At 54.5% G+C, this 27,064-nt stretch overlaps 1 protein-coding gene across 15 annotated transcripts; it reads right to left on the reverse strand.

The window, feature by feature from the left end:
* Positions 1-576: 576 nt before the first annotated feature.
* On the reverse strand, positions 577-26,886 carry UBXN11 (UBX domain protein 11). Of its 15 annotated transcripts, XM_009202389.3 has the most exons (17): positions 26,140-26,880; positions 25,884-25,996; positions 21,698-21,822; positions 21,459-21,564; positions 20,051-20,079; positions 19,287-19,385; positions 15,617-15,729; positions 15,100-15,154; positions 14,582-14,667; positions 11,892-12,018; positions 4,023-4,237; positions 3,669-3,746; positions 2,580-2,700; positions 2,358-2,461; positions 1,081-1,154; positions 866-1,006; positions 580-786 (listed from the first exon to the last, which is right to left on the reverse strand). In XM_009202389.3, the coding sequence occupies exons 4-17, from the start codon at positions 21,527-21,529 to the stop codon at positions 594-596; spliced, it is 1,506 nt and encodes a 501-aa protein (XP_009200653.1). In that variant the 5' UTR covers positions 21,530-21,564; positions 21,698-21,822; positions 25,884-25,996; positions 26,140-26,880; the 3' UTR covers positions 580-593. The 15 variants fall into 15 exon arrangements, with proteins under 15 accessions (XP_009200687.1, XP_009200653.1, XP_009200673.1 ...); XM_009202409.4 differs by lacking the exon at positions 19,287-19,385 and having other exon boundaries at positions 26,140-26,886; XM_009202417.4 differs by lacking the exon at positions 19,287-19,385 and having other exon boundaries at positions 15,629-15,729; positions 26,140-26,881.
* Positions 26,887-27,064: the final 178 nt, after the last annotated feature.

Genomic DNA, 27,064 nt, shown 5'->3' on the forward strand with positions numbered 1-27,064 from the left:
GTTTCTGGAGATGTCTGGGTGGGTCACCCTCCAGTTCACATGCATGTGGTGTCCATATCACGCTTGTGCCTTGGTGTGTACTGCACATTTGCATGCCTGTCAGTGAGTGTGGCCATCCCATGCACCTGTGTTGGAGCACAATGGCTAAGTATGAGTGTGTCATGGGAGGTGGGTACCCAGCTACAGTTCTGCTAGTTTGGGGGCATGGGTCCAGTGGCAAAATGGCTTTGTGCAGTGTTGAGGTGTCCCCACAAGTTGGTGGGTCTGTGCCTGTGCCCAGATATCTGCTGGCTGCACACTACACAGTGAGGCTCTGCTGTCCCAGCTGAGAATGTAAACCCAGCTGGGGCCAGCTCCTTCCCCCCACTGCATCCCTCCCTTCACAGGATCCACTTAGCCCTTCTTGGGAGAAAGAGGAACCTAGAAGACAAAGACCCAGCAGCCAGGCCCGCCAGCTGGGGCTCAAGTTACCAAGGGGCGGGTCGGCACCGCCCCCTCCCTGGCCCAGCTGGTCCCAGGCCTTTCCTACGTGCCTGGCAAGATGGCCCACCCCTGAGAGCCTGGCGGAGCAGCGGGTTGAGGGGGCGGGCGCTTTATTGGGGGCTGGGACTGGGGCCGGGACCGGGACTAGGACTGAAGTTCGGGCTGGAATTTGGGGCTCGGCGTGCCCGCAGCAGCAATGCTGCTTTGGGCACGAGGCCTGCAGCCTGCAGCGTGAGTGCATCGTCCTGGTAGAGGGTGGGTGGGAATGTGCTGAAGATCTCAAAGGCAGAGGCATCCATGGCCCTGGGGACCAGGCAGAGCAGATCAGGCTGGGCAGTGAGGCCAGAGCCCCTCTGTGGTCCCAGCCCTGCCCTGTGCCCACCTGGCCTGCGCTAGCAGGGCTCGCACATCCCCAATGGTGTTATCAGGCTGCATCATCAGTAGGAAGGACTGTTCCCCATTCTCAGACTTGATGCGCAGCATGGAGAGCGGGGGTGCTGGCGTGTTGGGCGACTCCTGGCTCCTGCACAGCCCAGAGGCCATCAGCGCTCGGTGACCCAATGCCCCCAGGCCCTCACCTCCTCGTCCTGCCCTCACCTCTCTCGCTCAGCGGCCAAGGTGGGCGTCTCCACCACAATCTCCTGGATCCGGGCAGGCAATGGGCAGCAGTTCTGGAAGGTATCAATGGAGGGTGGACAGAGCCCTAGGCCCCATTTGAGTCATTCCCACAATCCTTAAAGGGACACATCCTTGACCAGGGACAGATGAGACCAGTGAGCAAAGCAGGAGGGGGTGTTCTGTATAAACCAAGGCCAGAGGAGAGGCAATGGAAGGGGAAGGAGGTTCTGGGAGGCAGCCCCATGGTTCCCCCCCAGGTAACCCCCGGTTTCGGTCTAATGGAGACAGAAACCCACACAGATGATGATCAGGCTGGAAGCCCACCCCAGCCTGGGGTCAGGGAAGGCTTCCCTCGGAAAATGACAACTGAGCTGTGACTGAAGGATGAGTGGGAGTCCTTAGAAATGGACTGGGTGCAGGGATATTCCAGACAGCATCAACAGAGATCCTGGGGTCAGGGAAAGCTTCCTAGAGGTGGTGACACATTTGGGCAACTGCCAGCATTATGTGTGGCTGAAGCTGGGGCTCAATTGGACTGGAAGGAATAGGTTGGTGTGAGGAGGGGCCTGGCAATATAGGACGGGCCTTGAGTGCCAGCATAAGGAACATGGCTTTATCTCAAGAACCACTGGAAGATATCAACAGGGAAGGCAGCCTGGAGGATGGTCAGCAGGGGCAGGAGTGGCAGTGGGAGGCAGCTGTCTGGGAGAGAGACTCTGGACCCTAGACTAGGGTGGTGGGTGGTGGGAATCAGGAGAAGGGATGCATCTGGGAGAAGTTCTGGGGGTGGACAGACCAGACAGGACTTAGCAATGTGTGGGTGAGGGAGGCAGAGGAGGCCTGAGAAACTAAGGTTTGGTGCCTTTCACATGTGGACACCTAGGAAGAGAAGCAGGATAGGGGGCGAGGAGACAGAATGATGAGGGCTAAGGAGAATCTGAGGCAACCACGAAGGGAGTACCCAGTACTGAGCTGGATATTTTGGCCTAGACCTTGATGGGGTGGCCTGGGCCTTGGGCTCACCCCTGGCCTGGACTGACTTTAGCCCTCTTACAGCCAACCCACCTGCTTTCTAGGGCCCAGCCAGTGCCCTCACCAGCCTCACAGTTTCCAGGAGACAGTGGAGCAACAGCTCTGAGGGACTCATCAGGTGCCTCAAACTTGAGCCTCCAGATAAGACACTGTTCTGGCAGGCTGGACCAGGGCTGGTGCTAAAGTTCCCCCAAGAGGGGTGGGGGAGTTAGGGTTGGCCTCACCTGCAAGGTGTCCCTGATGGGGCCCCGGATGTCAATCACCTCGCCTTGCCGGATCACAAACTTGGGGAGCCTGTTCAGAAATTTCTCAGCAGTCATCCTGGAGCCTGCAGGGACAGCATTGGGAACCGGGGCCCAGGAAGGACTATGAGTGGTGATGGAGCCCCCCTGGAGTTTGTTCTGCAGTCCCCCGGCCCCCTGCCTCAACCTGGAGGCCAAACTCACCTGGGTGCTCCTCCGCCCTGTCCCAGGCCTTGTGCATCCGCTGCCGGCCCACCACACGGCCCTCGCCTGGAAAGGGGTCCAGCCCGTCCTCCAGGTAGACCTGATTGCGCAAGTCACTCACCTGGCAAGAAAGAAGGGTGACAGCAGTGGGCCCAGCTCTTCAGCCCTTGGCCCCACTTTCAGCCCTATCTGCCTAAACACAGGCCAAGGGTATGGTCTAATGCAACCCTCATTTTACATATGAGGAAACCCAGGCCTCAGGAGAGCCACAGTTCATACTGCTGTCATCTTCCTCGGCCCTGCTGCTCCTGCAAGCACCCCATCCAGGCCAGCTGAAGCTGCAGTACTGACACCCTCCTTGGAGACCCCCTCTCAGGAGCCTACCATGAAGGCAGAGTGTGAGGGGGTCAGGAGAGGACGAAGCCCCTGCTTTTTTCCAGTCTGCAGCACAAACTGCATCATCGTACATGGAACCTCACTTGCCTCATCAAGGCTCCGAGGCCCCCATTGTGGCACAAATGCCTTAAACACCCCCAGTCATGACTCATGCTGTTTCCTGAGCCCTGGTGACACATGCTGCCTCCCTGACACGCCCTCAGTGCGGCACTAACCCACCACCCTCTGGAACACGCAGCCTCACGGGCTCCGGTGGTGGCACCTACCCATGGGCCAGCTCTACCTTATGTCCTTGAGTCCCAACATCTGTCCCCTCTGTTTTGCATGTGGCTCACAGCACTGCCTCCCACCCTACCCAGATAGCTTCAGGAGACTTGGGGGATAGCCGGGTCACTTCTGCAGGGACCCCAGGTTGTCAAGGTGTCCTGAAAGTTGGGGAGGACTGGGAGGCAGTGGCCCTGCAGCCGAGGCTGTCTCCAGGGTGCCAGCAGAGGGCGCTGCCTGCTGCTCTGTTTCGGTCCTCCCTGCTCCCTTCCCAGCCCGGCTTCAGGCTTATCCTCCTGGAGGGCATCAAACTGGGGTCCCCCAGGGGGCGCAGATGCTTTCCCTCAGAATGGGAGGTGCCTGGGGAGGCTGTGTATCCTCACGGCCTCCAAAATCCCCAAAGGTGTGGTTTGAGGAGCAGCTCATCACCTTAAAGGGGACCCCATTGGGGTACAGTCGCTGGAGCTCTGAGGGAAAGAAGCCATCCAATATGTCTCGGAGGCAGCGCTGCAAGGGGAGAGGAAAAGTGAGCGGGTGGCCTGGGCCTTGGACCCACCCTGCCCTGCCACTAGTCTGGATGGCAGGCCCTAGATCCAGGGTCACCCAGTGCTGCACTCTGGAAGCTGAGTCCCAGGCCTTGGGGGAGGGGCATCTGCAAGTCGTGTGTGGGCCTGGGTGCCCCATGGAGGGCAGGCTGGACCTGGGGTGAACTGACTCCATCATCCCCAACTAACAGTGGGCAGCAGGGGCATTAAAACACCAACCCCCCAACACTGCTCCTACCTGTGTGGAGGGATCGTAGAAGGGTTGGAAGGGCCCGTCGAACATCATGATGCCATTCCGGTAGAGCTTCAGTGGGATGGGCTCAAGGGTACGCAGCCGTGCCCCGCCGGGCACTGGTGTCACCTGGGTGTCACCCTCTACCACCAGCTCACTAAGATCCTGCAGGCTGGCCAGCAGCCTGTCAAAGTCCACCTCAGGGGGCGCCAATGAGTCCCCTGGCAAAGAGGACACACACCTATGAGCCGCCTCCTGGCTGCCGTGTCCCTAGCAGCCCTAGTCTCTGTGGCTCCCTCCCAGGCTGGGCAGTGGTCTTAGTGTCGCCTCAACTGACTCCCTGGGGAAAAGGAAGGACAACACTAGATAGTAACAGCAGCTATCTTCCTAAGAGCCAGCTTGGAACACGTACCCTGTCCATGTTTGCTACTGTGCCCAACTCCACCTTGCACACGTGGTCCTTATGCCAACCCTGAGGCTTGAGGCAGGAGTATTTTTATTTATTTGAGACAGAGTTTCACTCTTGTTGCCCAGGCTGGAGTGCAATGGCACAATCTTGGATCACTGCAACCTCCCCTCCTGGGTTCAAGTGATTCTCCTGTCTCAGCCTCCCAAGTAGCTGGGATTACATGTGCATGCCACCACACCCGGCTAATTTTTGTATTTTTAGTAGAGATGGGGTTTCATCATATTGGTCAGGCTGGTCTGGAACTCCTGACCTCAGGTGATCAGCCCGCCTTGGCCTCCCACAGTGCTGGGATTACAGGCATGAGCCACCACACCAGGCTGATGCAGGGGTTATTTAGCTCCATTTTACACATGAGGAAACAGGCCCACTGAGATGAAAAATGGCTTGTCCCAAGCCAATTGGTGAGAGGAGGAACTGGGAAGGGAGCCGGGGCTGCCTCTCAAGTCTGTTTCCCCCACCCATCTCAGGAGAGGGAGGTCAGAAGAGGGACAGATGGCTCTTAGCGAGGATGTAGGGACAGCTGCTGGCCAGAACAGATATGGAACAGACCGTAGGTTGTGCAACTATTTCTGGGTCACAGACCCCTTTGAGAAGCTGACAAAGCTCTGTCCTCCTCTTCTGAAAAATGTGTGGCACATACAGCTGTGCACTGGCTTCGGGGGAGAATATGGAGTGGTGGGGCCAGCCATGACGGATAACAGAGCAGAAAAGTGGAGGACAGGTAGATGCTGGCTGGGGACAGACGAGGGGCCTGTTCTGTCATCTTTGATGGGACCTGGTCCCCAAGTAAGTCATCTGTTCGGGTGTGCCCTACAACACACCAGTAACTTTCGGGGCCTCGGAGAGGCTGTTTTTCACAGGACAGGCAGGCTGCGGCAGGATGTGGGTCAGGGCTCTGGGGACCCAATTCCTTTCCTCTCAGTGGTGCAGTGGCTGTACCAGGGAGGTGCAGATGTGCTTCCTGTTGCTTTTGCAGCAGGTGAAATGGTAGGCCCCAGCTGGCCTTCTCCTCTCCCCTACACTTCCTACCGCTGAAGGGGCTATACCTGCCCCCACCTCCTCCTGGGGTTCCCCCACAGTCCCTGAGATGCCCTGGAAAAGCTCACCTAACAGAATGATACCAAGACATGATTTTCTTTTAACAACTACTTCAAATACAAATAGGCGAACCTAAAAACAGTAGCAGAATAGATAATCTCATACAATGCCTGCCTCAACCCTCTTTTTTTTTTTTTTTTCCGAGACAGGGTCTCCCTCTGTCACCCAAGCTGGAGTGCAGCGGCACAGTGATGACTCACTGCAACCGCGACCTTCCAGGTTCAACTGATCCTCCCACCTCGGCCTCCCAAGTAGCTGGGACCACAGGCAGCATCATCACACTCTGCTAATTAAAAAAAAAAAAAAATTTAAGAGACGGGGTCTCGCTGTGTTGCCAGGGCTCTGTCTTCTTTATAGATGGGGAAAGTGAGGCCCAGAAAGGTCAGATGACATGGCCTGATCAGACCAGACAGAGCCAGGAAGAGCACCAAATACACCAACTCCTAATTCAGTGTTCCTGTCACCTCCCAGGGCCAGGGGTTTTTCAGGCTGATGAACATGGGTGGTTGACATGGGATGGGGCCAGACCAGGGAGGATGCCGAGAAACGACAAAAGGGAAGAGAGAAGCTTGCCAAGAAAACAGCCCTGGCTTAAAGAAGTAAAAGCAGGTGGGCTAGGCAGATGCTGGATATCACAGAGTGGAGATAAGACCAGGGGCCAGGAAGAAGGAACTACAGCTCTGGGCAAACCAGCACTGACAGAATGAGACAGGAAGAGCTATCACAGCAGGGCCTTGTGAAGTCAGTGAGCCCCACCACCACCACCCCACAAGGGTTCAACTGAGGCCTGACCCATGGATGGAGAGAGGTGTAGTTGGGGATTCACACAGCAGGAGGAAGGTCAGAGGGCAAGTCCCAGGTCTGCCCTGAGCTAGCAGCAGAACTCAAATGGAAAGGCACTTCCTCTCTGAGCCACAGCTGTCCTTTCTGTGCAATGGGGAGATGATATGAACCCTGTGCTGCCTGCAAGATCCAGCTGGTGAACCTATCTAAATGATGGCCCTGTGCCAAATGCCAGGAGGCAGGCATCACTGTTCCTGTTTTACAGATAAGGAAATTGGGCCTTGTGAGGTGTCACACCCCAGATCATGCAGCTTGCAGGGCCCAAGTGACTCAGCCTCAGTGCTCAGTGATCTCATAAGCTGCCTCTCAATACTGGTTCTTGGGAGGCTGCTTACTGGGGTCCCTTTTCCAAGGAGGGTGGCAACGCTGGGAGATCACTTCTGAGGCCTCGTCCAACTTTGAGAGCCCACAAGCGTATTAAAATGAGGAGAAGGGAGGTCAAGTCCAAGCTCTTTGGCCCAACTCCCAAGACCCTTACTTAGCACCCAGCCTCCCCAGCCTCTCCTCAACATGCCCCCCGCCTTGCGCTCTGGTGGGCACTGCAGGGCACTTCCGAGCTCTGTAACCCTGGGCCTCTATGGGCCTCAGCTTCCTCTTCTGTACAATGAGGACAATAAAAGTTGCCACACTTCACAGGGCTGCTGTGAGGCTTGGAGGAAGTGTTTGGCAGATGGTGGCTGTTGTTGTCCCTAGCACCGCCTACTCATCGCTGGGCTCAAACTGTGCCTACTCACCCCCACCTCCTCCAAGAAGCCTTGCTAGGAGCCCCCCCACCTGCCTCGAGGCTGCATGCCTAGAGCCCTTGCGCCCACTCCCTTGGCCCTCGTCACAGGCTGCTGCTTTCTGCTTGCTTGTTTGCCTTCCAGCCATGCTGGGTACCCCTTGAGCTCAGGAGCATTGAGCCCTGGGCCTGGCCCAGAGTGACTAGGCCACTAGAAGCAGGGCTGGATCCTGCTGTCTAGCAATGTCTGAGCACCCGTGCTCTGCTAGACCCTGCCAATCATGGTGATGCCCACGCCCAGGGTCCTGCCATCCTCAGGCTCAGACTCAAGTGAAGAAGACAGGGCGGCAAACGGTGACAGTGGCATGTGTAAGTATCACTGTGGGGGCTGTGGAGCCCAGAAGAGGGCCAGACCCTGCCATGCTCAGTGGCAAGGTGGCAGTCCCTCACTGCACAAGTGCCCATGGCACCCGGCAGCTCATGCGGTGCCACCCTCCATGTGCCTGCCCTTGACCCTCAGGCAAAGACAGCTGCAACGGGAAGTGGAACCGCTATTACCACACACCTGCAAGCCGAGCCCCGCTCTGGGGACTTTACTGCAGTCACTCGGCTCTGCAGAGGAGCCAGTGCAGGAAACGAGGCCCTGCGGGTCTGGCCACTGCCAGAGCACTCAACCAGCCTGTGGCCTGGCAGGACCTGAACTCAGGTCCCGCACCACCCTGTCCCCACCTCATCCTGTGCAGATAATTGTCCCAATGTGCTCTGATCATCCAAGCCTGGGCACACGGGCATCACAGTCAATCACATGCAGCTACACACACCTTGCCCATGTGCCAAGCACTGCGACATGCATGACAACAGCGAGGTGACAGTGGCTGTCAGAGTTTATTACCACATCCATTCTGTGGCCCTAGAAGCCCATCAGCACGACTGAGGAGGAAATGAACTCAGAGGGGGTCAGCAATCTGCCCATCTGGGGTCTGACCCGACCTGAACCCTTTAGCCCCTTCCCTCAAGCAGAACCCTCCCCAGAGCAGCAGCACAGCCCGCACAGGGCAGGCAGAGTTTGCTGGCAGAGGCTGGATTTGCCCTGAGCTTCAGAGGAGAGGGAAGCAAGCAAGGCGCTCTGTGGGGACAGAGCAGGAGCAAAGGCTGGAGGCAGAAGGGCAGGTGGGGAGGGGTCAAGCCGGTGGCTATGGGGATTGAAGGGCAGGCCCAGGGGCGAGTCATGCAGGCTGTGGAGTCAGAGGGTCTCCAACCCAGACTCAGGAGTGTGGGGCTTGAGAGGAAGGAGGGAGGCGTGCGGGGTGCTGGCAGGGAGAGGTGGAGGCATGGAGGGAGGCAGGGACTGCCTGGGGTAGGGGAAGTGGGGATCTCAGAGGGGGATGGGAGGGTGAGGATTCTCAGGGGAACAGGGAAGAAGTGAGGAGCTCAGAGATGCAGAGGGTTGGAGTGGGGGGAGTGAGAACCTCAGAGCTGACCAGAGCTCTCAGCCCCGAGGCCCAACACCTGGCCCCAGTGGCGTGTGACCGGACTGTCCCTTTCATGTCTCCGCGGACCCTGAAGCACCTGGCACAGCATCCTCTGTGACGCTGGCAGAGAGAGGGGAGAGTGAGCGATCCAGCCTGAGGCCAAGCCCCTTCATGGCCCCACCAGCCCTCCTCCCTAAGAGTCTCAGGCTCCAGAAAGTTTGATCATCCCCCCGGCTCGGTACAGACGGCCCTGGCTCACCCTCCACGGGCCTCCACCCCAGCGCCTGTAGGAGCCTCGCCAACAGAGGGAGAGCAGAGCAATCAGCCGAGCATCAGGCCAGCGGGGGCCGGGCTGTGAGCCTGAGGCTCCTGGGCAGGAGCAGGTTGGCACCTGGGGAGAGAGGAATGGGGACGCAGGAGAGAGAGATGTCCCAGGAACAGAAGCTGCTAGCGATGAAAAACGTCATTCATCTGGCAGAAAGCGCCGAATCAAGGCCCCTCCCATGCTGAAAAAATTTAAAAAGCAAAAGAAGGAAGAGAACGCACGGAGGGGCCACATGTGTGGCCAGGGCCTCCAAGATGGAGGGCAGGGTTTTTCACAAGTTATTTTGACTGGAGGCACTCAGCGCACAACCAACCAAACAGGGCAGAGTAGGAATCCACAGAGCCGGGTCCAGAAACCGGTCATCTGGAAAGGAGCAAGGAGGTCCCCCCTGGCCAGGAGGAAGGCTGCCCTGCAACAAGATGGCAGGCCTACCTGAAGCCTGTGCCCAGCCTGCCAGGCAGGGTCCACGGTGCGGCACTTGTCAGCCTCTGGCCTAGACCCAGGATAGACATTTTTAGAGCACCTGCAGCCACCTGATAGGGCCTTACCTCTCACTCATGCCAGGGGTCCCTCGAGAACTTCCCCCACGACACCCCTATGATGTGCAGCATCACAGGGGCCGCACAGCCCCCAGCTTTGCTGTGTCCCAAATGGACTCGGCATCTTTCCCACAGCTGTGCTCCCTCGGGTCATCCCTGACTGCTCCAGTCCTCTCCCTCACGTAAAGACACCAAGGCCACGGATTCTACCTAAATCTCTCTGCCCATCCCTTCTCACCATCCCCACCCTCAAGCTGGGCATCATCTCATCTTCTGCCTCAGTGACCAACTGTCTTCCAGTGGGCTGTCAGCCTTAAGTCTTGCCCCTCTTCCCTGAATAATGAGTCCACAGACTCCTTAAGTGCCTCCCTTTACCCATCTGTGAAATGGAGTAACTCCTGGCCCCTGTCAAGGCTATGAAGATGCTGGCATGGCACAGTGGCTCACAACTGTAATCCCAGCACTTTGGGAGGCTGAGGCAGGAGGATCACTGGCATCCAGGAGTTCAAGACCAACCTTGGGAACGTAGCGAGACCTCGTCTCTACAAAAAATAAAGAAAATCAGCTGGGTGTGGTGGCACATGCCTGCAGTCCCAGCTACTCAGACAGCTGAGGTGGGAGGATCACTTGAGCCCAGGAGGTTGAGGCTGCAGTGAGCCATGATTGTGCCACTATACTCAGCCTAGGCAAAAGTGAGATCCTGCCTCAAAAAAAAAAAAAAAAAAAAAAAAAAGAGAAAGAAAAAGAAAAAAAAAAAAGAAAATGCTTTGAAAGCTAGCTGCAAATGGTGGGGCGCGGTGGCTCACGCCTGTAATCCCAGCACTTTGGGAGGCTGAGGCGGGAAGATCACGAGGTCAGGAGTTCAAGACTAGCCTGACCAACATGGTGAAACGCTGTCTCTACTAAAAATACAAAAATTAGCCGGGTGTGGTGGTGGGTGCCTGTAATCCCAGCTACTCAGGAGGATCGCTTGAACCCAGGAAGCAGAGGTTGCAGTGAGCTGAAATTGTGCCACTGCACTCCAGCCTGGGCAACAGAGCGAGAATCCATCTCAAAAAAAAAAAAAAAAAAGAAAAGAAAGCTGCAAATGGCACAAAAATGGGAAGTGATGTTTTTTTCAGAACAAGCAGTGAGGGCGTTGCACCCTGAGGTTTGGGGGGATCCGGCCAGAGCCCAGGCCTAAACAGGAGGCAGGATTCTCATGTTTGGAGTCTGGGTTTTTACCTAGCAGGAAACAGGAAACCAAGAAGGTGCCGTCATCTTCCACATGGGCCCCGTGGAAGCTGTGCTCCTGTGACCACCCCTGCCCTCAGACTTTGGAAACAACAATGGCTGCGAGCGAGGCCAGAGCTAGGCACTCTGCGTTTAACTCATTTGCTCCTGGTAACTCCCAGGGAAGGAAAACACTCCTGTTTTGTTGATGAAGTGAATAGAGGTCACCTGCCCAAGTCACACCAGGGATACGAGGTGGGATCAAGTTGAGGGCGCAGGCGTGCCTGACTCTAGAGCCTGGAGAATCAACTTTTGGGTGACAATTCCCATTCTTTGAAGAGAATGGGCCTGGTTTTCAGAAATGGCCAGTTCTATGGACCCAAATCTGTGGGTCTACAGGAGGGGACTGTGGGAGGAATCCCTCTAGATATTAGCAGTCAAGTTAAAAATAAGACATGGTAGGCCGGGCGTGGTGGCTCTAGCCTATAATCCCAGCACTTTGGGAGGCCGGCAGATCAAGACGTCAGGAGTTAGAGACCAGCCTGGCCAACATGGTGAAACCCCGTCTCTACTAAAAATACAAAAATTAGCTGGATGTGTTGGCACACACCTGTAATCCTAGCTACTCAGGAGGTTGAGGCAGAAGAATTGCTTGAACCTGGGAGGCAGAGGTTGCAGTGAGCCAAGATCGTGCCACTGCACTCCAGTCTGGGTGACAGAGCGAGACTCCATCTCAAAAAAAAAAAAAAAAAAGACACAGTGGGGCCCACAGAACCAGGTGGGTTCCAAGGGCCATAAGTGAACCTGGAGAGGGAGGCCAAGCCTGAGAATTTGGGAGCAGCTTCCGGAACAGAAGGATTGCTTTTTTTTAAACAGCAACAGCTTCTAGAGTGGCATTTTGTAGACTATGTAACCAGAGGCAAATGAGGCCTTGCTACCTCTTGTATCTCTCGGTCTCTGACAGATGAGCGAGAGCAGAGTGGGGACCGGGGAGAAGCGGGCCAGCAGGTTAAGTGGTCAGTGATGGAGGCCGAGGCCACTCCCGCATTGTGTCAGGGGCAAGGTGTGGGCTCTCAGGGCGACTCAAGTCAGGGGCCCAGGTATGAATGAGATGAGCCTCTGGGGAGCTGCCAGCCAGCAGCAAACTCTTGGAGAATTCCTTTTGAAGAGGGCCTGGGACAGACACCCTGCTCTACCTGGCTTCCAGAACTTCTTGGCTGTCATCCAGTCCCTCTCGCCATCCTCTGAGACTGTCTTGTTCTCTGAGTCCTCCTGGTCCATGGGCTCGCCCACCCACTGCAGGCCATAGTCACTGAGGAACCGCTGTGAGAAAGAAGCGGGAGACGCAGGGGCACCGTCAGCTCAGCCCCATCCCAGGGAAAGAGCGTCGTCCCAAAGCCCAGCCTCAGTCTGCAGGCGATGGGGCCCTCAGAGCTGACCCGACAGAGGGATGAGTGGGGGGATCTTGTCACTTCCTGGCTGTGACCTTGGAAAGCTGCTTCAGCCCCTAGAGCCTGAGATGACTCCTCTAATAAAATGGAGATGACAGTTCCTGCCACCTAAGCTTGTGAGGAGGGCTCAAGTAAGCTCACGCCCGCCAGTGCCCGGCCCACGCGAGGGCTTGGTAAGGTCGGCCTCCTTGCTGCAGGAACCATGTGGCCTGGCCCAAGTGTGAGGAGGAGGCAGGGCTGAGGGATGTGAACCATGTGCCAGCCTCCCTAGGGCTTGGCCACATGTCCCCTCTGCCACAGGAAACTTCTGGACTGTCTACACATCCACACCCCCACTTCTTTTCTCAAGCCACTCTAACCTGGCTCCATCGCCACACCTCTCTGAAACTGCTCAAGGTGCTGCCACCACCAACCTACCCGCTGCCAAGCGCACGGGCACATTTCTGTCTTTATCGTTCACCATCTGCTAGTTTTCCTCCCATCTCCCGGGCTGTTCCTTTCCAGTTTCCTTCATCATTTCCCCTTCCTATCCAACACCAACTCGTGAGGGCCCAGCTCCATCCACACGCTCTCCCAAACATATACAACAGAACCCAAATTTGTATTTATGCAGATTTCACCCAAGCTCCAGACTCACATTTCCAACCGTCTACACTTGGATGTCTAATGGTCATGGCTCCCGCCCCCCCTTTCAGACCTCTCCCCGCGCCAGGTTTTCCTGTCTGTGGAAATGGCACCCCCTCCACCTGAGAATCCTCTGTGGCCATTCCTCCAGGATGACCCGCAAGGCCTGTGGTGTCCCCTCCAATGCAGCCTGGAACCCATCTGCTGGGCTCCATCTGCTGCCACCACCCTAGTTCAAGCCACCGTCATCTTTCTCCTGGACAATCCAGGGGCGGCGCCTGCCTCCCCCTGTCCTCTCCTCACCCGTACCACCCACCCCCACATAGCAGGGTGGTCTTTTCGTCATGCCACCTCTCAAACTGAAGCCTTCCAATGGCTTCCCATTTTTTCAGGACAGGATCCAGTCAGCACCACGGGTGGCTCCAATGTGATGAGGGCCCTACGACCTCTTCTCTCTTCCCGTTCTTCTCCTTCCTCCACACAGCCACTGACCACAAGCCAAGTTATGTGGTGGGAAGTGGCACCTTTCCCTTCTAAACCTGGATCCTCTTACCCCATCCCCTCCTCATTCACCAGACATCATGCCCAATGTCACCCCCACAGGTGGTCCCCCAACTTGCCTCTGTGGTGTCACCCATTTCATCAAGTCACAGCACTCTCTGTACTTGTGTACCTGTGTATTCATTTGTTCCCCTCCCCACAGACTGGCAGCCTCATGCAGGCAGGGACCATGTCTGTCTTGGTCATGCTCTGCCCCAGGCCTGCCCCAGGCAGATCCTCCAGACGAGGCTGTTAAATGAATGATGTGGTAACTGTGTGGCTGAGATGCCTGCAAGGGCAGTCATGCCCCTGCCCCGAGGCTCTGGCACAGCCCTCACTGCCTGTGGCTACTGCTCCGGGACAACCCCAGGTATGAACAGCCTGGAGAGGGAAGGGCTCTCAGCTGCACCTGGAGGTTTGCTGCCAAGGTTTTAAATTACATTGGGACTTTGGAATCCAATTCTGCGTGGAGAGGGAGAGAGGCTGAATCCCAGGAAGAACTTCTGGCAGGGCCCATGCGTGCTTGGGACCCTTCCCTGAGCCTGGTGTCCCTCTAGTTCCCTTGCTGTTTGAATGGCTATGTGAGTGGGGGAAAGAAAGGTGACTGGGGTCACTGAGTCCCCAGTGAGCAGAAGTCACAGCCAGAGGCAGCAAATTGCTTCAATTCAGTGCTAGGTCCGGGGTGCACAGTGACAAACAGGAGGAAACTGCTTCCTCCTTCGTGGAGTTCAGAATCCCACAAGGGAAGAGAGATGAGGCACTGAGAAAGCATGGGATGGAAAACCTGCCTAGGAGGCCCGGGGGATATGACTGAGGCCAGTAGAACTGGCCTGGGGGAGGTGGGGAAACAATTCAGTAGAGGGAACAGCAACAGCACCGCCCAACGCCCTGAGTTGGGAAGCAGCTCCATGTGGTCAAAGACCCGGAGGAAGGGCCTCGTGGCTGGAGGGGAGAGTGGTTCAAGATAACACGAAGAGGCACGCAGAGGCCGCGGCGAGGACTGTGCAATTCCGTCCAGTGGGAGCCATGAGGTCTGCTAAGCAGGGGAGAGGCACGTTCAGAGGGCCCAAAAGCAGGGCTGTGCCCCAACCCCAGACACCTCCCTGGCTCTTTAAATTCTGGGCCAGTCCTGGGTAGGGAAATGCAGGGCAGGGTCCCTGGCTGGGATGTGATGAGGAGAGGCCCAGAGAGGTGGGCTCTGACTGAATTCCTAAGGAGCGTGCCATGCAGAGCTGGGGACTGCTGGCTGCCCGCATCCCCTGGGGCCGCACCTCTCTCACCTCCATCTCCCTGACCTGCCGCTGCAGCTGCACGCACAACGTCTCCAGTTCCTCCTGCCGCTGCAGGGCTGCCTCAGCTTCAGGGAAAGACAGGGACAGGCTTCAGCTGCTCCAGCAAGACACTGCCAGGTCACCTCTGCCCTGAGGGTCATCTGGAGAAGCTGTTCTGGGGATCCCCCAAGAACTGCCTCTTGGCTCCCCACCTCTCTGGCCTCTCCCCTGACCCTGTGGCTGTGCCTTGATGGGCTCTAGGAGGCTGCCACTCCCCTCAGAGCCTCCTGTCCTCCACACTTCAGATGGGACTCAGTCCCATGTAGGAGGGCACGGAGTGACTCCAGCACTGTCCTGGATGTATTGCAGCCCCTCTGTGGGCTCAGCTGTCCAGACCCCACCAAGCAGTCAGCTTGATGCTCTTGATGCCAGAAGCCATTGTCCAAGCTTCCAGGAGCCCCAGGCCCAGGGGAGGTGCCTGACTGGGGGCGCAGGTCAGCCCTCCAAGAACCTCCTACCTGGGTGTGGCTGGAGGGTCTGCACCAGGTCCTCCAGGGCTGCTATCTTCCGATCCTGTAGCATAAGACACAGGGTGAGCACAGGGCCTGTGGTTCCCAGAGCCCTGCCTAAACTCCAGAGCTTTGCCTACGTTGGACGCTGGGGAACAGCAAGCCCCGGCCACCCTTTGGCACGGCCACTTGTCCTGGACCTCAGATAACCCTCGCAGTTCCTCTGAGGTGGGGAGAGGCACGGCCCACACCTGAGGACCCCCTCATCTGAGGGTGTCGCGCTCTGCTCAGCAGTCCGCTGTGTCGCCCAGTCCAGGGTCTACTGGGTCCTGCTCAGCTGAGGGGAAGAACCCCCAGCCTCTCGGCTCAGGTCACAGGGACCTAGATCAGGCCCAGGCCACACCTGGTCCTCAAACTGGGCAGGTCAGTCGGGGAGATGGTTCTAGAATCACCCGCCCTAGTCCAACTCCTGGCCTCCCCAGCCCAGTCCCTCCACCTCTCAGACTGGCCCCTGGCCCTCTCCCACCTGGGGCCCCACCTTGGACAGGATCTCATCAGTCTGGGCCTTCACCTGCTGCTCCAGGTCCCACAACTTCCTCGTCATGGAGGCCATCAGCTCCGAGTCATGGGATGCAGGGACTGCCAAGCACATAAAGTCTTTAGAGGCCAAGACCTAGAGCTGAGGATGAGTTGTCAGGGTGGAGGGAGGAGGACAGGGGTCCCAGGAATGGAAATGAAGGTATGGACAGCAGCTCCCACTGGCATCATAGGAACTGTTCTAAACTCTTCATGTAGATCAACCCCTGCAATCCTTGAAACACACCCAGGAGGTAAATGAACTGTTTAGGAAAGTGAGACACAGAGAGATCGAATAATTTGTCCAACATATACAAGGACGTGGTGTAACATATGGGCCACATCATCCTGAAGCATTGCCAAAAATTTCACCCTCAATCTAATCAAACCTCCAAATCTAGTGTCCAGTGGTAGGCAAAATGGCAGATAGAGGAGTGAGGCAACTACCCCACAGGCAAACTGCCAGATAAAGTCAGAATGCAGGGCATTGTAGAAAACAGTAGCCAGGGCCGGGCACGCGGTGGCTCATGCCTATAATCCCAGCACTTTGGGAGGCCGAGGCGGGAGGATCACCTGAGGTCAAGAGTTCAAGACCAGCCTGACCAACATGGAGAAACCCCGTCTCTACTAAAAAGTACAAAATTAGCCGGGCATGGTAACACATGCCTTGTAATCCCAGCTACTCGGGAGGCTGAGGCAGGAGAATCACTTGAACCTGGGAGGCGGAGGTTGCGGTGAGCCGAGATCACACCATTGCATTTCAGCCTGGGCAACAAGAGCAAAACTGCCTCAAAAAAAAAAAAAAAAAAGAAAGAAAGAAAGAAAGAAAGAAAAGAAAAGAAAAAAAGAAAACAGTAGCCAGGACTCTTCAAAATGTCCATGTCACTTTTAATCTTTGTGTTTTTTTAAGAGATGCAGTCTTGCTCTGTTGCCCAGGCTGGAGTGCAGTGGTGCAATCACAGCTCACTGCAGCCTCGGCCTCCTGGGCTCAAGTGATCCTCCCAAGTCAGCCTCCTGAGTAGCTGGGACTGCAGGCATGTGCCACCACACTCAGGAACATAATTGTTGAATCCAGATGGAGAACGTATGGTATTCGCTATATTATTATTTCAACTTTCCTGTATGCTTAAAATATTTTCAAAATAAAAAGTTTTACATCTGTGTAGTATGGGAAATAAAAGTTTTTATTAAAAAAGTATGAGAATGGGCCGGGTGCAGTGGCTCACGGCTGTAATCCCAGCACTTTGGGAGGCCGAGGCAGGTGGATCACTTGAAGTCAGGAGTCCGAAACCAGCCTGGCCAACATGGTGAAACTCTGTCTCTACTAAAAATACAAAAATCAGCCGGGCGTGGTGGCAGATGCCTGTCATCCCAGTTACTTGAGAATCACTTGAACCAAGGAGGCGGAGGTTGCAGTGAGCCAAGATCGCACCACTGCACTCCAGCCTGGGTAACAGAGTGAGAGACTCTGTCTCAAAAAAAAAAAAAAAAAAAAAAAGTATGAAAACAGAAAAAAAGAGAAACATACAGGAAGAAGCAGGCCTTTTCCTTTTCTTCCCCTAGATACTGTCCTTTCTATGTATGAAACAGGAACCGCAGCCATCATCCTACAACCACATGAGGCTGCCGTGTCAAGGCAGGTTCAGTGAAAAGATGGAGAAACCTGAGCCCCCGATGATGTCTCTGAGTCACTGAATTAACACCCCTGGAGCTGCCTCTTTAGGACGTCTTTGCATGTGGAATAACAAAACTTCCTTAATGTTCTTGTTGGTTGAGGAAGGGTTTTCTCTGACTTATAGTTAAATGCATCTTAATTGACAAAGAAACATTTGGGAACTGTCTACACACGGAGTGCAGGTGAGCTCACTGGGGCACAGTGGACACAGAGGAGAGTCCAGGCCAGCGGAACATCACATTGAAAAGCTGAGGGCCCGGGTGCGGTGGCTCACCCCCGTAATCCCAGCACTTTGGGAGGCCAAGGCGGGCAGATCACTTGAGACCAGGAGTTCGAGACCAGCCTGGGCAACATAGCAAAACCCTGTCTCTACTAAAAATACAAAAATGAGCCAGGCATGGTCAGGCATGGTGGTGTGTGCCTATAGTCCCGGCTACTTGAGAGGCTGAAGTGGGAGGACTGCTTGAGCCTGGCAGGTCGAGGCTGCAATAAGTACTGATTTGCACCACTGCACTCCAGCCTGGGCAACAGAGCAAGACGGTCTCAAAAACAAAACAAAACAAAAAACTGAGGGAAAAAAGGAGGTGGTAATGATAGCTAAGAGGCAGAGCCTAGAAGCAGACGGCAATGGGAGGCAGCAGCTTGGTGCCTAAGAGCTTGGTGGAGGTACTGAGAAGGAAGGAGCAGTGGACAGTAGAGGACGCTGCTGGCTGAGAAGTAAAATAAGACAGCAAGTCCTCATCTACCTTGGTAAGGACAGATATTGACTGGGAGTGGGAGAGGAGGGGATGACAGGGGAAAGCAGGGAGAGGACACCTGGAGCTTTTAAAAGAGAGAACCTGGTTGCCATGGTTACTACTGAAAGTGACCTGGCTGGGTACAGTGGCTCATGCCTGTAATCCCAGCACTTTGGGAGGCTGAGGCAGGAGGACTGATTGCGCCTGGGAGGCTGAGGTTGCAGTGAGCTGTGATCACACCACTGCACTCCAGCCTGGATGACAGAGCAAAACCCTGTCTCAAAAAAAATAAAATAAAAAAGAAAGTTGACCCTAGTCAGGGTATAGGAGATCCTGGCTTTGTGATGAATTGGCTGCGGGACCTTAGGCCAGGCTCTTCCTGTCTCTTTTTCCACCTCAATCCCCTCTGCCGGTAAAATGGAGGGGGCCTGAAGGAGGATCATCAGGCCCTTCCCTGCGGCTGGCCTCCTTATGGGCAGCCACCACGCTGAGCACCCCATGTAACAAGCACTGGTCAGGGGCCTTCCACCGAGGAGCATCTCATCGAATCCTCCCAACACGCTGCCCTCGCTGTTCCCATGCCCACTTCACAGAGGAGGCCCCAAGAGACAGAAAGATGCAAAGTTGCTTGCTCAAGATACTACAGCTAGTGAGCTAGTGGAAAGTTCTAACCTCATCCCCAGCATCCCCAGATCCCGCCCAGCACTCTGCACAGCTCATCCCTGCCTGCCCATGTCTCCCCTTTTCTCGGACTTGCTAAATCCCCTCTCTGGGAAGCCACCCTGATCAGCCTCATCCCACTTTAGGTGCCTCCATGAGCTCAGCATTGCCACAGCCCTCTGCCAAGCTAAGTGGACTGTCCAGGCAACTTTGCGCCTTGCCAGAGCCCTGCAGAAGCAGGAGGCTGAGCTCTACCCTCAGGCTCTTCATCGCTCTCTGACCCTGAATCCTGAGCCCACTGATATCATACCTGGCAACTACAGCCACAGCCTGGCCTGGGGCTGGGGCTGGGCCAGGCCTCCTGAGCTAAGGGTGGGGCTTGTGTGGCTTTACGCAAAGCCAGGGCCCTGCCACCATCAGCCAGGAGTGGGAGCAGCTTCCTCAGACCAAACAGGCGAGAGGAAGGGCCATGCCTCCCCAGGCCTTGCTCTTTCTCTGAGGCCCCCTCCTGCAGCCAGGACCCAGACCCTTCGGGCCTCTGCTCTCACCTTGCCGACTCACAGGGGCACCTACGCCGCCATAGCAGGAAGGGACTGAGATCTTTTCTTCTGAGCCATGCCCATCACTCAACATGTCCACCTCATCTTCTGCAGACAGGGATGCCCAGGTCACTGCTTTGGGGCCGAGGCCCAGAGGAAACTCACGCCCTGGGCCCTGGCCAGTGTGACGCAGCCTATGCAGTGTGCCCCAGAGAGTTAGAGGAGAGAGAATTCACAAGGCTGGGGAGCAAGGACCCAACCAGAATGGGGCTGTTCTTGTAGTTCTTCCAGTTCTGCTCCCAGAGGGACCTGCATAGCCAATGCCAATGCTATGGCGGGGTGTCGGGGGGTGGGGATCCAAAGGCCTGAGCTACAGGAGTCAGGGTGGCAATGTGTGCACAGGCCTCTTGGGAGAAACGGCTGTCATGCTGGAAGAGGCTGGAGGGGGAAGGCAGACTGGGATCCCGACCCCTGGGCTGGGTAATCTCTTGGCCCCCACGTGGTTTCTAGGCACACACTGGCCAGTCCCACAGTGGGTCAAGGGGTTCGAATGTGAGTGGCAACAACTGTGCCAAGGGTATGGGGCCTCCTAATCTGAGAGCTTCCAGGAGGGAAGCCCAGCCCTCAGAGAGGACAGTGTGGGAGCTGCAGATAACACAATGTAGGCCGCTGCTCCAGCTGACAAGGGCCTTGTGATTTCTCTCCATTGGCCCAACTGTAGGAGGTGCGAGCACATGAGAGGCGAAGAGGGCATGAGGGCGGGGCACACTTACCATCCCCGTAGATGCGGATTCCTCGCCTCCTGGAAACTCAGGCAGGAGGAAGGAAGAAATATAAGTTAGGGCCCCTGGAATGATACCAGGGATAAGGCTCTGGGCACCGGACTTCAGTCAAAGCTCAAAGAGATGGAAGCGGGGCCTCTACCTCCTGAGGACTTCCAGCCCCAAATCCCAGCCCCAGCCTGGGGTGAGACAAGGGACAGGCTTCAACATGACTCACTTTGCCCAGTGGAGAAGGATGGGGAAGGGGTGAAGAGCAGAGTCTTAGTGGGAAGACTACAAGGCTTGCAAAGCCCACGAGTTCAGCCCCAGCTCTGCTCTGCAAAGGCTGTGAGGCCTGTTGCTTAACCTCTCTGAATCTTCTAGGCCTTAGAATGACTCAAAGTGGGGCCAGGCGCAGTGGCTCACACCTAGAGTGCTGGTAATCCCAGCACTTTGGGAGGCCGAGGTGGGCAGATCACGAGATCAGGATATCGAGACCATCCTGGCTAACACAGTGAGACTCGTCTCTACTAAAAATACAAAAAATTAGCCAGGCGTTGGGGCACGCGCCTGTAGTCCCAGCTACTGAGACTGAAGTAGGAGAATCGCTTGAACCTGGGAGGCAGAGGATGCAGTGAGCCGAGATCATGCCACTGCAATCCACAGCCTGGGCAACAGAGCGAGACTTGCTCTCAAAAAAAAAAAAAAAGGCCGGGCGCGGTGGCTCAAGCCTGTAATCCCAGCACTTTGGGAGGCCGAGACAGGTGGATCACGAGGTCAGATTGAAACCATCCTGGCTAACACGGTGAAACCCCATCTCTACTAAAAAACACAAAAAACTAGAGCGAGGTGGCAGGCGCCTGTAGTCCCAGCTACTCGGGAGGCTGAGGCAGGAGAATGGCATAAACCCGGGAGGCGGAGCTTGCAGTGAGCTGAGATCTGGCCACTGAACTCCAGCCTGGGCGACTGAGCGAGACTCCGTCTCAAAAAAAAAAAAAAAAAAAAAAAAAGACTCAAAGTGGTATTCCGAAAAGCAAGAAGGAAGAGAGGTAAAAAATGTTTTGAAAACATGAAAGTGCTAGACAGATGTAAAAGATTCCCTTTACTGAGAACCCCAAACAGGGCCTGGCCCAGGATACGTCCATACACCATCTGTGTTTGCAGAATTAATCAATGAACAGTGAATGAACAGATGGGATGCCAAGCCACTCCTCCAGGGCCCATACCTTATTAAAAGCACAACCCAGTTTATGCTCAGATCCAAAGCTGGGCACCCCAGAAGAAGGTATAAAGAAAGACAGTGGTCAGAGAAGGCTATGTGGCCCTTATTTGTATTCCCCAAGACACTAGGAGTCATTGTCCTCTGGCCATGGAAGGATGGAAGGCAGGGACAGAAAGACCCCTGAGGCTGGCTCCTTACCCAGGATTCACAGGCTCCGAGGGCAGGGGCACTTTCCGGGTCTTGCTAAGGGAGGCCAAAGGTGAGCTCATAGTTCTACTTCTAGAATCCAGCTGTCAGGAACTCCCTAGAGGAATGCAGGAAGTCAGCCCTTGGGGACAGAGGGGACGGACTCAGGGCTCCAATCCCAGGGGGTAGTCTGAAGTTTCCACATCCCTGGCTACTCTTCCTAATGGGAAGCACTGTCTAGGCTGCAGTACCTTTTGCCGCTTCCACTGTCCCCACAGAGGTTTCTGGAAGTTTCTGTTATCTGCCTGCTCCTCTGGGTATACGGCTCTCTGCTCTGAACTGTGAGACCTTTGGCCTGGTGGTTCTTGGGAAAGGACTGTGAGGGTGGATGGGATGCAGAAATGAGTCAGAAGCCTGGAACTTTCCCAAACTTAGAGCCTGAAAATGCTACCACCCAGGAGGCTGTCCGTCCATCAGCCAGCTGGGTGACACAAAGCCCAAGTGTCTCCTTCCCTTCCACCAGAAACCTGGTGCCACAACCAACATCTCAGAGCCAGAGAGGGCAACCCACAGGCAGGATTCAATCAAGACACAGTCTATGTGGGCCGGGCTCGGTGACTCACGCCTGTAATCCCAGCACTTTGGGAGGCCGAGATGGGTGGATTGCCTGAGATCAGTGGTTTGAGACCAGCCTGTCCAACATGGTGAAATCCCGTCTCTACTAAAAATACAAAAATTAATTGGGCGTGGTGGCATGCACCTGTAGTCCCAGCTACCTGGGAGGCTGAGGCACGAGAATCGCTTGAACCCAGGAGGTGGGGAGGTTGCAATGAGACGAGACTGCGCCATTGCACTCCAACCCGGGCAACAAGAGCGAAACTCCATCTCAAAAAAAAAAAAAAGACACAGTCCAGGTGACGCCAAGGTTAAGATGCCAGGTTTTGCCACTCACTGGAGTAACCCATCCTCAGTTTCTTTTAGTATAAAATGGGGGTAGTAACAGTACTGGCACAGGCAGTGTTCTGAGCAGATTCAGAGGTAACAGAGGTCTAGCCCAGCGCCAAGCTCAAAGCAGTGAAAAATGTGAGTTGGGGCTGCTGCTGTTTTTGCTGTTGCTGCCACAGGAGGCACTCCTACATGTTAGTTTCCTTTCATTCCCTCTTCCTTCTGGAAAGAGGAGTGCACCTGAGGGACATAATCGAAGGCTACTACTCTATTCAGTAAATGACCTCAGGTGATCCACCCGCCTCGGCCTCGGGGGCCCCCCAAAATGCTGGGATTACAGGCATGAGCCACCGCACCTGGCCTGGATCAAATTTTTTAGGACAAATCCAAGCAAGCTCCACTTTGAAAATGTCTGGTTCTGGCCTCAACCCTACTTCTGAAGCCAGTCAGCAAGGGAATCCATGCTGCCTGGAGGCAGCCTCCAATGCCTTCACTGCAGAGTTTGAGAATCATGCCCTGCCCCTTCCTTGGAAGGAGCCCTCCTCAAGGATCAGGCCCAGAGTTTCTTCACCCCCACCCTGCCCCAGCCCCCTGCCCTGTCTGGGCAGCCTCATGGGTTGTATGGCCAAGTCTGAGAGCCCCTCATGGCTCCCTTCATTAGTTCCCATGTGCTCCAGAGAGATCTTCTTAAAACATAAAGCAGGCCGGGAGTGGTGGCTCATGCCTATAATTCCAGCATTTCTCACCTAGGGAAAAAAATTCAAAATTCTGGCCAGGCGTGGTGGCTCACGCCTGTAATCCCAGCACTTTGGGAGGCGGAGGAGGGTGGATCATCTGAGGTCAAGAGTTCAAGACCAGCCTGACCAACATGGCGAAACCTCATCTCTACTAAAAATACAAAAACTAGCTGGGCATGGTGGGGGGCACCTGTAATCCCGGCTACTCAGGAGGCTGAGGCAGGAGAATCGCTTGAACCCAGGAGGCGAAGGTTGCAGTGAGCAGAGATCGTGCCACTGCACTCCAGCCTGGGTGACAGAGCAAGACTCCATCTCAAAAAAAATTTCATAATTCCTTGATATAGGTGACCTGGTCCCTGCTTATGTCTCCTGACCTCATCTCCCATCTTGCCGCCTCCCACACTTGAGCCACCTGAACTGCTAGCAATATCTCAAATGCACTTGTATCCCCCCTGCCTCGACCTCAACCCCCCCACTCCCAGAATGGTCTCCCCACCCCTACCTGCACCCTTCCCTTGGCCAGCTAACTCTTCAGTTTGTTTTTCACTTATATTTTAGCTTTTTATTTGAAAGTTATTACAGATTCACAGGAAATTAGGAAAATAGTACAGAAAGATCCTTTGTATCCTCTACCCAGCTCCCCTCAACACATTTTTTTGTTTTGTTTTTTGAGATGGAGTTTCGCTCTGTCACCCAGGCTGGAGTGTAGTGGCGCGATCTCAGCTCACTGCAACCTCTGCCTCCTGGGTCCAAGTGATTCTCCTGCCTCAGTCTCCCAAGTAGCTGGGATTACAGGTGTATGCCACCACACCCAGCTAATTTTGTATTTTTAGTAGAGACAGGGTTTCACTATGTTGGCCAGGCTGGTCTCAAATGCTTGACCTCGTGAATCCACATACCTTGGCCTCCCAAAGTGTTGGGATTACAGGCGTGAGCCACTGTGCCCGGCCAATAGTTAGATTTTATATAACTACAGTATGATATTAAAATCAGGAATTGACATTTTTTCTACAGTTTGTATGTATAGTTCTATGCTGTTTGATCACATGGGTAGATTAAATCACATAGGTCAAGTTACATGGGTAACTACCACTGCAATCAAAATACAGAACTATTCTAGCCCCACCAAGATCTTCCTCATGGCCCTCTTTATAGTCACATCCATCCTGCACCCCTCCCCCGGCCCTAACCACTGGCAACCAGTACGTTATTTTCCATCTCTAATTTTCTTTTTATTTTCTTTTTTTTTTTTTTTTTTTTTTTTTTTTTTGAGACAGAGTTTTGCTCTTGTTGCCCAGGCTGGAGTGCAATGGCGCGATCTCGGCTCACTGCAACCTCTGCCTCCCAGGTTCAAGCAATTCTCCTACCTCAGCCTCCCAAAGTGCTAGGATTACCCGCGTGAGCCACTGCGCCCGGCCCATCTCTATATTACTTCAAAAAAGTTACATAAATGTAATTATACAGTATGCAACCTTTTTCATAAAACAGCTTTGAGATATAATTCACATATTTCACCTTATTACAGTGTAAATTTAAGTTTTTAGTATATTCACAGAGCTGTACTACCATCACCACAATTTTAGAACATTTTCATCAGCCTAAAAAGACCTTGTACCCTCTAGCAGTCACCACTTACTCTCCAGCCCCCACCCCTTTTCCCAGACAGTCTTAGGCAACCACAAATCTACTTTCTGTTCTATAGACTTGCCCATACTGCACATTTCATATAAATGGAATAAATACTAAAATATACTAAAAACAATTGAAATTTACACTTTAAAGGAGTGAAGTATGTAGTACGTGAATTATATCTCAATAAAGCTGTCACAGGGGGAAAAACAAAAAACTCCTAAACCAAATTCAACATCTTCGTCAAACTCACTTCCTCCCCTTCCCCCTTCTTAATGGGACCCCATCACCCAACCACAGCATTTTTCTCTCCTTCCTTCCCTCTTATGCCATCTTTCCTCTTACACCAAACCCTGCAGGTTAAACTGTCTCACACATAGCTGCCCCTTTCCATGCCCACTGTCAGCTATCCTAGTGGAACTCACTGCCCATTCTGGGAGCTGTCACGTGGCCCCCAACTGACTTCCCTACTTCCAGTGTCACTCCAGTCCAATCCAACACATTGTCTCCAGGTTAATCTTCTCCCAGATTACAGGGGACCCTGAGGGCAAAGGCCGCATTTCCCCTTCCGTTTGGGGGGACTCCTGAGGGCAGGGGCGTGTCTCTTCCTCCTTCAGATTAGGGAGCCCTGAGGACAGAGTCGTCTACCTCCTTCACTTTGGGGCTTCCAAGGGCAGGACTGTGACTACCCCTCAGGCCAAAAGCTCCTTAACGCAGGGTTGTCACCCACTTCAGATCTGGCTGAGAGCAAAGCTGTGTACCATGCCTCTACATCTCTGGGACCAAACTCAGTGCTGTGGTTGACTCACAACATTCTCCTTCACACCTCCTCGGCCTAGCCGTCATCCCCAGGGCCCAGAGCTCTGGCGGGGACACGGTCCGGCCCGCAGCCAGCCGTCACTCCCTAATGCCCCCAGGACGCGTTTAGGGAGAGACGTCTATCACGACCTAACCCAGCCCTGGAAGCCGTGTCGCCTCCTTCCCCCTCCACGAGTAATCATGGTAAGCAGGGTCCCGAACCCTTCCTGTGGGAGCCGCGGAGCTCGCAGGCCCACGGGGCTCTAGGGGCTCGGGCTCCAGCCTGCGAGAGGACTCTAGGGGCAGAAAAGTCTTGGGCCAGACTCACCACGCAGGGCCGCTAGCCGTCCCGCGGCGCCGCCATCTTGTTGTCACGCGGTTTCCTAGGCGACCAGGACCCGTGCACTTCTCATTGGCTAGTTTGAGGGAGGCCTGAGCAACCTGCAGACAGCGAAGGTGGATACAGTCGCCTATGCTCGGATTCTATTGGCCCAAAGAGTCGGCATTCTTCGCGGGCGAATCCCAGAATGCACCGCTCTGAGCGGGCTCCAGGTCCGGGGATGGGGGAGTTCGTTCATACTCACAGGTGCAGGAAGGAGGAACCTGGGATTAGGTTGATGAAACTGCTGGAAGCCTCTGAACCTGAATGTGTGATCCCGACAGTGCCGCTATTTTGCTAAATTGATCTTGGGGGGAATTATCCCTCTTAGCTTATTTCCCCATATGATCAGTGTTGTAACACGAAGTACTATAATACTTAGCGGAGGCTGCTTTGAGGATGGATTGCAATGATGCAACTACTTAATAAATGTTTCTTAAATCTGAGTTTCTGTGATAATTCCTTGTCCAGATTGGCGCCCGGAAGGGAGGCCCAAATTCTATTTCCCTTGCGTAAAAGTTGGGTAAGACAATTTCCCCTCCCTGAGCCTCATCTGTAAAATTGTTGGATTAGACTCAGTCACCAAAGCAGCTAAAGGCAGTTAAGAGCACGAACTCTGGAATTAGGAGTCCTGGCTCCTGACTGTGTGTTCTTGGACACTTTATACACCTTAGTTTTTACATCTGTAAAACAGTGATAATACCCACCCCCACTGGGTTGCCGTGAGGATTAAATAAGATATTGCAAAGTACACGATTTTAAAGGGGAAAGCCGAGACAAACAAAAACACCTGTAGAGAGCACTTTTTCAAAAACGTTTCCTGCTGTTAATCATCATCATCATCTCTCCACCCTTTCAGCTGTGATGGTCTGGCAGTTTATGAGTTCTGATCTCAGGCACTCACTTCTTGGTGCCCAGGTTCAAAAGCCCTTTCTCTGAACAACACAGAGTGCTTTTTTTTTTTTTTTTTTCCATTTGACTTTCTAGCCTACCACATTGTCAGGGAAGGGTAGACTCTGCTCACTGCAACATCCGCCTCCCAGGCTCAAGCCATCCTCCCATCGCAGCCACCAGTGTAACTGGGACTACAGGTGCGCACAACAATGCCCAGCTAGTTTTTTTTTTTTTTT

This window comes from Papio anubis, chromosome 1 (genome assembly GCF_008728515.1).
Source record: "Papio anubis isolate 15944 chromosome 1, Panubis1.0, whole genome shotgun sequence".
In the NCBI taxonomy this organism is placed as follows: Eukaryota; Metazoa; Chordata; class Mammalia; order Primates; family Cercopithecidae; genus Papio; species Papio anubis.

Excerpts from the sequence above, each read along its gene's own strand:
- UBXN11 (XM_009202396.4), bottom strand. The coding sequence starts at position 21,529 with ATGAGCTCACCTTTGGCCTCCCTTAGCAAGACCCGGAAAGTGCCCCTG. Across the intron at positions 15,730-19,286 it reads TGCCCCTGTGAGTCGGCAAG|TCCCTGCATCCCATGACTCG; the intron begins GTGAGAGCAGAG and ends TGTGCTTGGCAG. Across the intron at positions 3,747-4,022 it reads TCTACGATCCCTCCACACAG|CGCTGCCTCCGAGACATATT; the intron begins GTAGGAGCAGTG and ends CTCCCCTTGCAG.